The sequence below is a fragment of the Trichechus manatus genome, unplaced genomic scaffold (genome assembly GCF_000243295.1).
Source record: "Trichechus manatus latirostris isolate Lorelei unplaced genomic scaffold, TriManLat1.0 scaffold00006, whole genome shotgun sequence".
Lineage (NCBI taxonomy): Eukaryota > Metazoa > Chordata > Mammalia > Sirenia > Trichechidae > Trichechus > Trichechus manatus.
Genome location: NW_004443942.1, coordinates 12,892,507 through 12,909,009, shown reverse-complemented (window position 1 = coordinate 12,909,009; position 16,503 = coordinate 12,892,507). Strand labels below are relative to the sequence as shown.

The 16,503-nt window shown below is 37.8% G+C and overlaps 1 protein-coding gene across 1 annotated transcript in view; it reads right to left on the bottom strand.

Moving 5' to 3' along the window:
• NELL1 (neural EGFL like 1) overlaps positions 1–16,503 on the bottom strand; it is a gene marked incomplete at its 3' end in the record, with an annotated part of 870,822 nt that overhangs the window by 679,994 nt on the left and 174,325 nt on the right. Inside the window, exon 5 of the mRNA XM_004369835.2 lies at positions 11,771–11,867. Coding sequence (XP_004369892.1) covers positions 11,771–11,867 — 97 coding nt within the window. The remainder of the gene's footprint in view (positions 1–11,770; positions 11,868–16,503) is intronic.

Sequence of the window (16,503 nt, the reverse complement as noted above, 5' to 3'; positions counted from 1 at the left end):
CATAATAAACCTATCAATATATTCTTTAATGATTTTGTATCTTGCTTAAATTCTTCTCTACCCTGAGATCAGGAAGATATGCCCTTATGTTGTCTTCTAAAACTTTCAAAGTTTTGCTTTCACATTCAAGTATTTAATTCAGCTGTAACTGATTTTTGTGTATATTGGCAGGAAAAGGTCCAAATATATATTCTTATTTATACAGTAAGTCCCCGGCTTACAAATGTCTGACTTCCAGTTTCACCTTGCCCTTTAATGTTATGGCAAGTTGCCCTTACAACAAATTCTTCATCACAATCACCTTCACTTGCTGCACGTGCAGCTTTTAAAGCATGAAAAGGCTTCGAGCCTTTTTTTTTTTTGCACTCAAGTAAGGCTAAATAAGAACCATATGCACGTGGTCTGACTTACCTACAATTTCGACTTAAAGGCAGACTCAGGAACAGACCTCGTTTGTAACCCAGGGACTGCCTGTGTATGAGAAATATTTAAATAACCGATTTTCTTAACCATTTATTGACAAATCCATCCTTTCCTCTTTGATCAGGAATAACACTTCATTTATGTATCAGGTTTCCACATATGAAGACGGCAAACGGTTCTCTGTTCTCTTGGTCTATAGGCTGATCCTTGCTTGCAATGATACCACACTCTTGATTGCTAGAACTTTATAATAAGACTTCACATCTGATAGCGCATAGGCCAAGGGCAGACTGATCAGTAAGAAAGGTACGCAAGGGCTTAGCTGTGTTTATTTACTCATCTGTAGTGCACAATTTCACATGAATTTCTCCACATCAGTGATGGGAAATTGTGCACTACAGATTAGTAAGTAAGCACAAGTAAGCTTGTGTACCTTGCTTATTTGGTAATCTGTCTCTGGGCATACCACTCCCTTCTTCAAGAATGTCTTAGCTATTCTTGGCCTTTAATGTTCCATATGGATTTTAGAATCAGACTGCCGATTCCACCAGAAAAACAAAAAATCCTGTCGGGAATTCATTCAAAGTTCACTGAATTTAGAGATCAATTTGGGGAAAAAATGGCATTTTTATTATTTTAAGCCTCCTCCTCCAAAAACATGGTACAACTCTCCCTCATGTAGTTCTTCTCTAATGACTTACAATAAAATTTTATAATTTTCTTCAAAAATGTAAAGTATATATTTTGTTTGATTTGTTCTAGAAGTACCTTTTTCTCTTTTTATATATTGTAAACAGAATCTATTTAACTGAATTTGTTGTTGCTGCTGCTTCTTCTGTTGTTTTTGTTTAGCTTTGCAACTGATTTTGTCTATTGATTTGTATCTAGCACTCTTTCTGAACTCTTGGTAATTCTAATGATTTGTGGCTTCTATTTCCTATGTGGCACAGTGATTAAAGCGCTCAGCAGCTAACGGAAAGGTCGGCAGTTTGAGCCCACCAGCCGTTCCACAGGAGAAAGATGAGGTGGTCTGCTTCCGTAAAGATTTACAGTCTTGTAAACCCTATGGGGCAGTTTTACTCTGTCCTATAGGGTTGCTATAAGTTGGAATCAACTCGATGGCAACAGGTTTTTGGAGTTTTTTTTATTTCCTGTGCAGCGTATTATATAATTTGTTAATAATTACATTTTTCTTTTTTTATAATCCTTAGGATTTTAATTATTTTTCTGGTAAGGACCGCCAGTAAAATATTAAACAGAAACAGTAATAATAGTCATTCTTGTATGATTCTGGATTTTAACAAGAATTCTCTTAATGTTTCAACAATAAGTAAAGTGCTTTCATGTATGCTTATTTTACACACTATCAGTTTAATAGTGTTTTCTTTTATTCCTAGTTTGCTAAGAAATTTTATCACAAGTCGGTGTTGAATTTTATCAAGTGCTTTTTCTGCCTCCTGACGTGATCATAGGATGTTTTCCTTCCTTTGTCTGTTTAATGTGGTTAATAATATTAATAATTTTTTTGAAAATACAACCAACATTGCATTGTTACAATAACCAACTTGGTTGGTCTCTCTCTTTGTGTACACATACACAGCTAGACTCAGCTTAGTGATATTTTCTTTAGAATTTTTTAATCTAATCTGCGTTCAAAACTAAACTGGTCTGTACAAATCCCTGCCTAGTTTGGGAATCAAGGTCACACTATGCTCATAAAATGAGGTAGGTAATCTTCTCACTTATTCTCCTGTCTAAAAAAAAAAAAGCTGGTGCTATCGAGTCGATTTTGACTCATAGTGACCCTATAGGACAGAGTAGAACTGCCCCATAGGGTTTCCAAGGAGCAGCTGGTGGATTCGAACTGCTGACCTTTTGGTCAGCAGCCGTAGCTCTTAAAATCACCGCGCCAACAGGGCTCCATTATCCTCTCTGGAAGAGTTTATATAAAATTGGATTTATTTCCTTGGATATTCAGAGAAATCCCCTGTACAACTGTCTGAGCCTAGTGGTTATTTGGTGGAGAGATATGGTAGATTGCAAAAATGGTCACAATTCTTTGCTACTCCCTATATCCATGTCCTCTGCAGTGTGAATTTGTGGTACATCTCATCAACAGATGGAGTGTATTTTCTATACCTTTGAATCTCTTCTTGCACCTTTGGCCAATATAATGCAGCAAAAGCAACAATGTGCAAATTTTAAGCCTAGCCTAAAGAAGCCTTGCACGCTTCTGCTCCAGCTTGGAACCCTGTGCAGCCACCATGTAAACAAGCTTGGGCTAGACTGTTGGAAAATGAGACTATGAGAAGCAGAGATGAGCCATCCCAGCTAAAGCCATCTTGGTCCTGCTAGCCCCAGACAACCTAGTAGTAACCAAGGATGCACGAGTAAACCCTGCTGAAAATAAAAGTACTATCCAGCTAAGCCTAACCCAAACTGCCAACCCACAAAACTGCAAGCTAAACTGTTGTTGTGTCAAGCCACTGAGGTTTGGGGTGATATTCTATGCATCAAGTTAACTGATACAACAGACTCTGAATCATGAATTCAATTACTTTAATAGCTGTAAGACTACTAAGTTTTTCCCTTTCTTCTCAAGTCTACCTCAGTAATTTACATATTTTTAGGAAATTCTCCATCTTCTCAAATTTTTCATTTTATTGGCATTTAATATATTCCAGTATATGAATTTTTTCCTTATTACTTTTATGTCTTATATAAGAAATATTTTTCCTACCTCAAGGTCAAAAAGATACTTTTCTATGTTATCTTTTATAACCTTTGTTGTTTACTTTCAGATTTAGATCTACAGTCCATCTAGAATTTATTTTTAAGTGGTTTGAAACAGTGGTCTATGGGTACATACAGAATTTCTATTTATCTTCGTTTGCATAATAGATTATCAAAAAGGTCAACAATTATTCCCCTGCTTGCATTCACATTCTTGCAGTACGATATTGCAGATCAGTCCTTCAAGAGATGGAGTCTCTTTCTTTACAAATTGATTTGACCATATGACTTTTTTGGGCAATACAATATTGGCAAATGTGATTAAGCAAAGAAAGCCTTGAAAAGCACTTGTACAATAGGGTTGCTCTCTTGCTGCACTTTGAATCCTAAGACTGCCATGTGAATAAGCCTGAATTAGGCTACTGAAAACATGAGACCATGTAGAGGAGAACTGAGACACAACCAGTCACCAGCCAACCAACTAGCAGAGATGTGAATGAGGCGATCTGTTGATCATCCTGCCATCTGCTGATCTTCCAGTTGACCACAGATACATGAGAGAACCCAGCAGCTATCAGCTGAGCCAAGTTAGTCCAGAGAAACCATCAGTCAACCCAAAGAATTGTGACCTAAATAACATGGCTGTTGTTTTAGACCTTTAGGTTTTGGAGTGACTTGTCAGACAACAATACGTAACTGATACATTTTGATTTTGTTGTTATTCGTGCAATAAAAATTGAAGCATTTTATTAATTTTAGAGAATACTTAACCATTATACTTCTAATATTGCCTATAACCTCTTTCTATTATCTTCTAGAATCTCCAATATGCAATATTATCAATATCAATATCTTCATATTATCTTCTCTCTCTCTCTCTCTATATATATATATACTTTAAACACAACAAATAGTGTTTAATTTAAATAAAGCATGAAACTACTGGGAAAGAGTGGATCATTACCTCCTAGCCAGGAAATGATCTTATTGTTACCTACTTATAGAATACCACTTAACATATGCAATTTGTCAAAATGCATAACAATTTAATAATGTCCATGTTTAACAATTATGTATAATACTGTACATAATTATATATGTACATACAATTATGTATAATACTGTACATAATTATATATGTACATACAATTATGTATAATACTTTTTTTAAATTGAACTTTACATGAAGTTTATAGAACAAACTACCTTCTCATTAAACAGTACATATACTGTTTTATGACATTGGTTAACGACCTCACAACATGTCAACACTCTCTCTTCTTGACCTTGGGTTCCCTATTACCACCTTTCCTGTTCCCTCCTGCCTTCTAGTCCTTGCCCTTGGACTGGTGTGCCCCTTTAGTCTTATTTTGTTTTATGGGCCTGTCTAATCATTGGATAAAGGGTGAACTTCAGGAGTGGCTTCATTACTGAGCTAAAAGGGTATCTAGGGGCCATATTCTTGGGGCTTCTCCAGTCTCTGTCAGGCCAGTAAGTCTGGTCTTTTTTTGTGAGTTAGAATTTTGTTCTACATTTTTATCCAGCTCTGTGTGGGACCCTCTATTGTGATCCCTGTCACAGCAGTCAGTGGTGGTAGCTGGGCACCATCTACTTGTACTGGACTCAGTCTGGTGGAGGCTGTGGCAGTTGTGGTCCATTAGTCCTTTGGACTAATCTTTCCCTTGTATCTTTAGTTTTCTTCATTCTCCCTTGCTCCCAAAGGCGAGACCAGTAGAGTATCTTAGACGGCCACTCACGCTTCTCTATATTTTAACCTCTCTTTCCTAATTTCCTATCTTTACTCTTCACTACAATTGCTGTAATTTCTTCAACAATATTTTCCAATTCACAAATTCTCTCCCTACCTGTGTCTAATCTACATTTAGCAAGTTCACTTAGTTGTTTTTGTTCTTCCTTTCAATGACTATATTAGTCATTTCTAAAAAGTGTATTTTAGGTCTGTTTCACACTTCCCTGGTCATATTTACTGTCTCTATTTGTAATTTATTTTTGAATGTATTCTTTTGTTTCTTTAAACATTTTAAATATAGGTTTTCGTTCTCATCTTTATTTGGTCATTCAAATTTTTGCAGCCCTTTGATGACTAATTTGGCAATCTGTAGTTTCTTCTCACTCATGATGGCTTAAAAACTCATTGTCATGGATTGAATTGCGTCCCCCCAAAATATCTGGCAACTTGGCTGGGTCATGATTCCCAGTATTGTATGACTGTGTACCATTTTGTAATCTGATGTAATTTCCTTATGTGTTGTAAACCTATCACTATGATGTAATAAGATGGATTAGCGGGAGTTAAAGTGATGAGTTCTACAAGATTAGATAGTGTCTTAAGCCAATCTCTTTTGAGATATAAAAGAAAGAAGCAAGCAGAGACACATGGGGACCTCATATCATTAAGAAAATAGCACCAGGAGCAAAGGGCATCCTTTGGACCTGAGATCCCTGCACCTGAGAAGGTTCTTAACCAGGGGAAGATTGAAGACAAGGACCTTCCTCCAGAGCTGACAGAGAGAAAAAGCCTTCCCCTGGAGTTGATGCCCTAAATTTGGACTTCTAGCATACTAGACTGTGAAAAAATAAATTTCTCTTTGTTAAAGACATCCACTTGTGGCATTTCTGTTAAGGCAGTACTAGATGACTAAGACACTCATATTTGTATAAGCTCAATCTGTCAGAATCCTGTAAGGTCTGCACTGAAAGTGATTTTCTCAAAAGATAATTTGCATTTTCTTCGTCAGGAATCCCAAAGTGCTACCAACTCAACCCAGGACCACTTTAAGATAGCTTCTTGAGTTTCACAGGTAAAGTAAATCCAAATTTCAAGCCACATGATGTCAAGGATGTAGTTTATAATTCTCAGAAAGTATTTTTTCCTATCTGAAAATGAGAGGAAAAAGGCTAATTACCAGGTTGCCCCCCTCACCCTCGCTTTGCTAGATCACAGATTTTCAGCTACCCTTTCACTGGAGGTATAATCATTGAGGGGCCTCGCTTTATTTCAGAAATTTCTATTCCAATCACCAATCTGTGTGGGATCTAAGCAATTTCTCCAATCTGACACAGACTACTGAAATGGACATTTCAATAGTCTATGTCAGATGGGAGAAATACATTCATTGCTGGTGGAAATGCAAAGTGTTACAGCCACTTTGGAAAATAGTTTGGCAATTTCTTAAGAAGTTAAAACTACACTTAATATATGATCCAGAAATACCACAACTACATATTTACCCAAGTGAAATAAAAACCTCTGTTCACACAAAAATCTCTATGCAAATATTTATAGTACCTTTATTCACAATTGTCAAAACCTGGAAATAACCCATATGTCCACCAACTGAGGAAAGGATAAACTGTGGTACATTCATAAAATGGAACTGGAATACTAAAGCATTAGAAAAGAACTACTGATACATGCAACAATATGGATGAATGTCAAATGTATTATGCTAAGTGAAAGAAGCTAAACTCAAAAGGCTACATACTATATGATCCCATTTATACGACATTCTGGAAAAGGCAAAGCCATAGGATCAGAAAACAGATCAGCAGCTGCTAAGGGCTGAGAATGAAGAGAGAGGTTGAATACAAAGAAGACAGGAGAATTGTTGAGGGTGATGGATGGCTTTTTCTTTTTTTTAATTTTTTATTGTACTTTAGATAAAGGTTTACAGAACAAACTAGTTTCTCATTAAACAGTTAGTATACATGTTGTTTTATGACATTGGTTAACAAACCCATGACATGTCAACACTCTCCCTTCTCGATCTTGGGTTCCCTATTACCAGCTTTCCTGTTCCCTCCTGCTTTCTAGTCCTTGTCCTTGGGCCGGTGCACCACTTTAGTCTCCTTTCATTTTATGGGCCTGTCTAATCTTCGGCTGAAGGGTGAACCTCAGGAGTGACCTCATTACTGAGCTAAAAGGGTGCCTGAGGGGCATACTCTTGGGGTTTCTCCAGTCTCTGTCCGGCCAGTAAGTCTGGTCTCTTTTTTTGTAAGTTAGAATTTTGTTCTATATTTTTCTCCAGCTCTGTTTGATACCCTCTGTTGTGATCCCTCTCAAAGTACTCAGTGGTAGTAGCCAGGCACCATCTACTTGTACTGGACTCAGTCTGGTGGAGGCCGTGGTAGATGTGGTCCATTAGTCCTTTGGACTAATCTTTCCCTTTTATCTTTCATTTTCTTCATTCTCCCTTGTTCCCAAAGGGGTGAGACCAGTGGAATATCTTAGATGGCTGCTCACAGGCTTTTAAGACCCCAGACGCTACTCACTAAAGTAGAATATAGAACATTTTCTTTATAAACTGTTATGCCAGTTGAGCTAGATGTTCTCCAAGACCAATGTCCCCACAGCCATCAGCCCAGCAATTCAGTCCCTCAGGGAGTTTGGATGTGTCTATGGAGCTTCCATGACCTTGCCTTGTACAAGTTGTGCTGGCTTCCCCAGTACTGTATACTGTATTACCCTTCACCAAATCTATTGTCTATTTAGTGTTTTTCCATCCTCACGCCTCCCCTCTCTTGTAACCAGCAAAGATTGTTTCTTTTTGTGTGCAAACCCTGTCATGAGTTTTTACAGTAGTGGTCTCATATAATATTTGTCCTTTGTGATTGACTCATTTCACTCTGCATAATACCCTCCAGATCCATCCATGTTATGAGCTGCTTTGCAGATTCATCATTGTTCTTTATCGTTGCATAATACTCCATTGTGTGTATGTACCATTGTTTATCCATTCATCTGTTGATGGGCATCTAGGTTGTTTCCATCTTTTTGCTATTATGAACAATGCTGCAGTCAACATGGGTGTGCATATGTCTATTCGTGTGACGGCTCTTATTTCTCTAGGATGTATTCCTAGAAGTGGGATTGCTGAATCATATGGTATTTCTATTTCTAGCTTTCTAAGGAAGCGCCATATCGTTTTCCAAAATGGTTGTATCATTTTGCATTCCCACCAGCAGTGCATGAGAGTTCTGATCTCCCGCAGCCTCTCTAACACTTGTTATTTTCTGTTTTTTGATTTATGCCAGTAATGCTGGGGTGAGATGGTATCTCATTGTGGTTTTGATTTGCATTTCTCTAATGGCTAGTGATCGAGAGCGTTTCCTCATGTATCTGTTAGCAGCCTGAATGTCTTCTTTAGTGAAGTGTCTGTTCATTTCCTTTGCCCATTTTTTAACTGGATTATTTGTCTTTTTGTTGTAGAGGTGTTGGAGTTTCCTGTAAATTTTAGAGATTAGACCTTTGATGTGTAATAGCCAAAAATTTTTTCCCAGTCTGTAGTTTCTCTTTTTATTCTTTTGGTGAAGTCTTTTGATGATCATAAGTGTTTAATTTTTAGAAGATCCCAGTTAACTTGCTTGTCTTCTGGAATTTGTGTGTTATTATAGTTTGTATCCTGTTAATGCTGTGTATTCGGGCCTCTAGCGTTGATCCTATTTTTTCTTCTTTGATCTTCATATTTTTCGGCTTTATATTTAGGTCTTTGATCCATTTTGAATTAGTTTTTGTGTATTGTGTGAGCTATGGGTCCTGCTTCATTTTATTCCAGATAGGCATCCAGTTTAGCCAGCACCATTTGTTAAAAAGACTGTCTTTTCCCCATTTGATGGACTTTGGGCCCTTGCTGAAGATCAGGTGACCATAGGTGGATGAATTTACATCTGGGTTCTCAATTCTGTTCCATTGATCAATGTATCTGTTGTTGTACCAGTACCACGCTGTTTTGACTACCGTAGTTGTATAGTAGGTTCTGAGATCGGGTAGTGCAAGTCTTCCTACTTTATTCTTTTTCTTCGACAGTGCTTTACTTATCCAGGGCTTATTCCCTTTCCATATAACGTTTAATGATTAGTTTTTCCATCTCCTTAAAGAATGTTGTTGGTATTTGGATTGAGATTGCATTGTATTTGTAAATCACTTTGGGCAGAATTGTCATTTTCACAATGTTGACTCTACCTATCCATGAGAATGGTATGTTTTTCCACTTATGTAGACCTCTTTTGGTTTCCTGCAGTACTGTTTTGTAGTTTTCTTTGTATAGGTCTTTTACATCCCTGGTTACATTTATTCCTAAGTATTTTATTTTTTAAGGGCTATTATAAATGGTATTGTTTTCCTGATTTCCTCTTCATCGTTCTCTTGATTGGTGTATAGGAATCCAACTGATTTTTGCATGTTTATCTTGTATCTTGCTACTCTGCTGAATCTTTCTATTAGTTCCAGTAGTTTTCTCCTGGAGTCTTTTGGGTTTTGTATGTATAGTATCACATTATCCACAAATAGGGGCAGTTTTACTTCTTCATTACTAATCTGGATGCCCTTTATTTCTTTTTCTTACTTACTGCTCTAGCTAGGACTTCCAGCACAATGTTAAATAGGAGTGGCAATAAAGGGCATCCTTGTCTTATTCCTGTTCTCAAGGGGAATGTTTTCAGCCTCTCTCTCTCCATTAAGAATAATCTTGGCCATTGGTTTTTCATAGATGCCCCTTATTATGTTGAGAAATTTCCCTTCTATACCTATTTTATTGAGAGTTTTTATCAGGAATGCGTGTTAGAGTTTGTTGAATGCCTTTTCTGCATCTACTGAGATGATCATGTGATTCTTTTCTTTCCTTTTATTTATGTGGTGGATTACACTGATTAATTTTCTAAGTTGTACCATCCTTGCATACCTGGTCATGGTATATTAGTTTTTTGATATGATGCTGAATTCTATCGGCTAGAATTTTGTTGAGAATTTTTGCATCTATATTCATGAAAGATATTAGTCTGTAATTTTCTTTTTTGTGGTGTCTTTGCCTGGTTTTAGTATCAGGGTTATGATGGCTTCATAGAATGAATTCAGAAGTATCCCTTCCTTTCCTACGTTCGTAGTTAGAGTAGTACTGGTATAAGCTCTTCTCTGAATGTCTGGTAGAATTTTCCAGGGAAGCCATCTGGGCCAGGGCTTTTTTTGTTGGAAGTTTTTTTTATTATCTTCTCAATCTCTTCTCTTGTATGGGTCTGGTTCAGATTTTCAACATCGTTTTGTGTTAGTTGGGGTAGGTAGCGTATTTCTAGAAATTTGTCCATTTCCTCTAGGTTTTCAACTTTGCTGGAGTATAGTTTTTCATAATACTCTGTTATGATACTTTTCATTTCAATTGAGTCTGTTGTAATGTCCCCCATTTCATTTCTTATTTGGGTTCTTTGTATCCTCTCCTGTTTTTCTTTTGTCAGTTTCACCAGTGGTTTGTCGATTTTGTTGATCCTTTCAAAGAACCAACTTTTGGTTTTGTTGATTCTTTCTATTGTTTTTCTATTCTCTATTTCACTTATTTCTGCTCCGATCTTTATTATTTCCTTTCTTCTGGTGGCTGTGGGCTTTTTTTGCTGTTCTCTTTCTATTTGTTCAAGTTGTGTAGCTTATGTTTTGATTTTGTCCCTTTGGATGGTTTTTATCTTGATTGTGATGGTGGCTACATGACTGTATACTCTTTCAAAATTCTCAGAACTATACATTAAAATGGGTAGATATGAAAGGTGGGGTAAATGTTAATGTAATGTCAATTATACCTTTATTTAAAAATAGGGGGAAAATAAACTTAGGGCTCTAAGTTCCAGGAATTGGCAGATACCCCTCTGGCTTTCACTTCCCTCAATATATTTGAACTCAAAGGATTTCCCTCCTCTGTAAGTGCAATGATACATTTTTAAAAGATTTTTGTTGTATTTCATTCAGCATTTATAGACATTCTGAAGAAGTGTTTTTTTAGACTATTCAGTCTGCCATAATTCCAGAAGCAAAAGTCTGTCATTCTTTTAAAGAAAAAGACTATCTTGAACTCCCATGATGTTTTTAACTTTTTCAATTCACTTATCACTGTATCCTCATGTTTCTATGAAGTAAGTAATGCAGGTATCGTATTAACCTCTTCATCAATCAGAAAACCAAAGCTCACAGAAGTTAAGATTCATTCCTATTTTATATCTAGGCAACCACCCTAAACTGGATTAACATATATTCTGGGAATAGAAACTAATTTGAAGATCATCTTGAATCTCCTACAATGAGGTCAGTGAGAAGCATTTTAATGATCATTTACATTCTGTATTATCCACGTCTGGCAGCAGAGTGACCTGTGTGACCTCGGGCAAGTCACTTAACTCTCTGCCTAGTGTTCATGCACCTCTTTCATAAAACTGTTGTGCAAATTAAATGATTTAATTCATATAAACCCACTGCCATCAAGTCGATTCTGACTCATAGCAACCCTACAGGACAAAGCAGAACTGCCGCATAAAGTCTCCAACACTGTAAATCTTTTACAGAAGCAGGTTGCCACATCTTTCTCCTGTGGAGCAGCTGGTAGGTTTGAACCGCTGACTTTTAGTTAGCAGCTGAGCGCTTTAACCACTGCTCCACCAGGGATCCTAATTCATATAAGGCACATAGAAAACACATGGCACACAGTAAGTGTTCAATAAGCATTAGTTGTTATTATCATGCCATACACTTCCCACTAATATAATTATATACACACCTCCAACAGCATGAAAATTCAAGCACCGCCTAAATATATAAACCAAGAAACTTAGTGCTTACTTTGAATAAGCCATGTTTTTGGTTGCGCTGACCAAGCCATAAATTGGTTCCCGGGGGTAGGCTGGTGTCAGGAGGGTCTATCACGCGTTCGTAAATCCTGTGAGGGCAAAGAACACAGTTACTAATAAGAGGCTCAAAGCAGAACCAAATGGTGCACAAGCTGTTTGAAACACCCATGGCATTACCTGCTAGTATGGAGAGATGAAGCCGATCTGTGGCACTCTTTAAAACAACAGACAACATGAATACAGAGATCTGTTCTGCAATGCGTTGAACAGTGTCCCCCCAAAATTCATGTCCACCTGGAACCTGAGAATGTAATCTTATTTGTAAATAGGGTCTTTAGAGATGTAATTAGTTATGATGAGGTCATATTGGATAAGAGTGGGATTTAAATCTAATGACAAGTATCCTTATAAGAAGAGGCGAGGACACAGGGAGAAACACACACACAGGGAAAAAGGTTATGTGATGATGAAGTCAGAAACTGGTGTGATACAGCTACAAGCCAATGAACACCAAGGATCGTAAGGAACCACTGGAAGCTAGGAGGAGGCAAGAAAGAATTCTTCCCTAGAAACTTGAGAGAACAGATTTCTACTGATTTAAGCCACCCAGTTTGTGGTAATTTATTATGGCAGCCCTAGGAAACTGATATATGTTCATTGACAACTCATTGACACATTATCTGAGCATCCTCCTGGCTTTCCATATTCTCTCTTTTGGCAGGGGAGGGAAAAAGAGGGTAATACTTTTGGGTGTCTACTCTGATCGAGGGACTTTATACAAACTTAGTGAGGAAAATGGTTTTATCTACATATTACATGTGAGAAAGTTAAGGCTGAGAGAGGATGAATGGGTCAACCAAATCAAAACAGCCAGTGGGCAGTGGAGTTGGGATGACAGCCATCTACTTGACTCCAAAACCCACACACTTTGCTTTGCATGCCAGTCCTCCCTAGCTTTGGTTTATTTAGCTGGTACTCATATCTACAGTAACCTGATAACCCCTTGCCGTCGACTCCGAATCATACCAAACCCAGAGGACAGAGCAGAACTGTAATCCAAGTTTCCAAGGCTGTAATCTTTAAGGGAGCAGACTGCCACATCTTTCTACCATGGAGTAGCTGGGGGTTCAAACAGCCAACCTTTCAGTTAGCAGCTAAGCGCTTTAATCATTGTGCTACTAGGGCTCCATATTGAACCTGATAGGACCCTTAGAACAAGTGGGCAGCAGCTACCCAGATGCTAATGTGCTTGGTCTACAAAACCAAATAACTGAAGTCACCACCTAATCAACAAATATTTATTGAACATATTCTATGCTCCATGCTTCACATTAGGCAAAAAGAGATGGAGCAATAAACCAGACATATAAAGTCCTGCCCTCCTGGAGTAAAAAAAATGACAAAATTGTGTACATGGGCATATGACTAATACAGAGAAGGCAACAGCCCCTGGATCTCTGAAAGTTCTTACAAAATCCACAGAACAAATGAATGTCTCAATTCTTCTGCTCTAGTCATCTGTGAGTTTGTCATACTGTGGTGGCTTGTGTGTTGTTATGATGCTGGAAGCTATGCCACCAGTATTTCAAATACCAGCAGGGTCACCCATGGTGGACAGGTTTCAGCAGAGCTTCTGGACTAAGACAAACTAGGAAGAAGGATCTGGTGATCTACTTCTAAAATAAGTGGTGAGTGAAAACCTTATGAATACCAGCAGAATGTTGTCTGATATAGTGCAGGAAGATGAGCCCCTCAGGTTGGAAGGCACTCAAAATATGATGGGGGAAGAGCTGCCTCCTCAAAGTAGAGCTGACCTTAATGACATGGATGGAGTAAAAGCTTTCATTTACTGATGAGGCACAACTCCAAATGAGAAGAAACAGCTGCAAATATTCATTAATAATCAGGACATGGAATGTACAAAGTATGAATCCAGGAAAACTGAAAGTTGTCAAAAATTAAATGGAATGCTTGAAGACAGATATCCTAGGCATTAGTGAGCTGAAATGGACTGGTATTGGCCATTTTAAAGTGGACGATCACATAGTTTACTATGTCAGAATGACAAATGGAAGAGGAACGGTGTCACATATCATCAAAAAGAACATTTCAAGATCTATCCTGAAATACAATGCTGTCAGTGATAAAATAATATCCATACATCTACAAAGAAGACCAGTTAATATGACTATTATTCAAATTTACACAACCACTAATGCCAAAGGTGAAGAAATTGAAGATTTTTACCAATTTCTGCAGTCTAAAATTGATCAAACATGCAATCAAGATGCAATGATAATTACTGGTAATTGGAATGCAAAAGTTGGAAACAAAGAAGGATCAGTAATTGGAAAATACGGCCTTGGTAATAGAAACAATGCTGGAGACTGCATGATAGAATTTTGCAAGATCAATGACTTAGTTATTGCAAATACCTTTTTTCAAAAATATGAATGACAACTATACACGCGGACCTCGCAAGATGGAATACACAGGAATCTAATAAACTACAGGGGCCGACTGCAGAATAGACCATAAATTGCTCATATGCAAGTTCAAGATGAAGCTGAAGAAAATTAAGACAAGTCCATGACACCCAAAGCAAAACCTTGAGTATATCCCTCCTGAATTTATAGAGACCATCTCAAGAATAGATTTGAAGCACTGAACACTAAAGACTGAAGACAAGACGAGTTGTGGGATGACATCTAGGACATCATACATGAAGAAAACAAAAGGTCATTAAAAAGAAAGAAAAGACCAAAATGGATGTCAGAAAAGACTCTGAAACTTGCTCTTCAACATAGAGTGGCTAAAGTGAACGGAAGAAATAATGAAGTAAAAGAGCTGAACAGAAGATTTCAAAGGGTGGCTAAAGAAGACAAAGTAAACTATTACAATAAAATCTGTAAAGACCTCGAGTTAGAAAACCAAAAGGGAAGAACACACTCGGCATTTCTCAAGCTGAAAGAACTGAAAAAAAAATTCAAGCCTCGAGTTGCAATACTGAAGAATTCTATGGGCAAAATATCGAATCACACAGGAAGCATCAAAAGAAGATGGAAGGAATACACAGAATCAGTGTACCAAAAGATTTGGTTGATGTTCAACCATTTCAGGAGATACCATATGAGCAGGAACTGATGGCACTGAAGGAAGAAGTCCAAGCTACACTGAAAGCATGGGTGAAAAACAAGGCTCCAGGAATTGACAGAATACCAATCGAGATGTTTCAGCAAATGGCAGAAACACTGGAAGCACTCACTCGTCTATGCCACGAAATCTGGAAGACAGTTACCTGGCCAACAGACTGGAAGAGATCCATATTTGTACCCATTCCAAAGAAATGTGATCCAATAGAATGTGGAAATTGTCGAACAGTATCATTAATATTACACACAAGTAAAATTTTGCTGAAGATAATTAAAAAATAGTTGCAGCAGTACATCAACACAGAACAGCCAGGAATTCAAGCTGGATTCAGAAAAGGACATGGAATGAGAGATATCACTGCTGATGTCAGATGGATCTTGGCTGAAAGCAGAGAATACCAGAAAGATGTTTACCTATGTTTTATTGACTACGCAAAGGCATTCGATTGTGTGGATAATAACAAATTATGGATAACATTGTAAAGAAGAGGAATTCCAGAACACTTATTTGTGTTCATGCAGAACCTGTACATAGACCAAGAGGCAGTTGTTCAAACAGAACAAGGGGATATTGCATGGTTTAAAATCTGGAAAGGTGTGTCAGGGTTGTATCTTTTCCCCATACTTAACATTAACAACCTGTGATATGCAGATGACACAATCTTCCTTGCTGAAAGTGAAGAGGATTTGAAGCACTTACTGATGATCAAAGACCACAGCCTTCAGTATGTATTACCCCTCAACATAAAGAAAATAAAAATCCTCACAACTGGACCAATAAGCAACACCATGATAAATGGAGAAAATACTGAAGTTGGTCAAGGATTTAATTTTACTTGGATCTGCAATCAATGCCCATGGAAGCAGCAGTCAAGAAATCAAACAATATATTGCACTGGGCAAATCTGCTGCAAAAGACCTCTTTAAAGTGTTAAAAAGCAAGGATATCACTTTGAGGACTAAGGTGGGCCTAACTAAGCCATGGTATTTTCAATCACCTCATATGCATGCAAAAGCTGGACACTGAATAAGGAATACTGAAGAATTATTGATGCCTTTGAATTATGGTGTTAGTGAAGAATACTGAATATACCACAGGCTGCCAGAAGAATAAACAAATCTGTCTTGGAAGAAGCACATGCAGAACGCTCCTTAGAAGCAAGGACGGCGAGACTTTGTCTCTCAAACTTTGGACATGTTATCAGGTGGGAACAGCCCCTGGAGAAATACATCATGTTTGGTAAAGCAGATGGTCAGTAAAAAAGAGAAAGACCCTCAATGAGATGGACTGACACAGTGGCTGCAATGATGGGCTCAGACACAGCCAACGATTGTGAGGATGGCACAGGACCAGGCAGTGTTTCATTCTGTTGTGCGTGGGGTCGCTTAAAGTTGGAGCCAACTCGACAGCACCTAACAACAACCAAGTCTCCAATTAAAAACCAGTTTCTGTCAGTCAATTCCAACTCATAGCAAACTCATATACGTCAGGGTACAACTATTCCACAGGGTTTTCAATGGCTGATTTTTCAAAAGTATATATCACCAGGCCTTTCTTCCAAAGTGCCTCTGG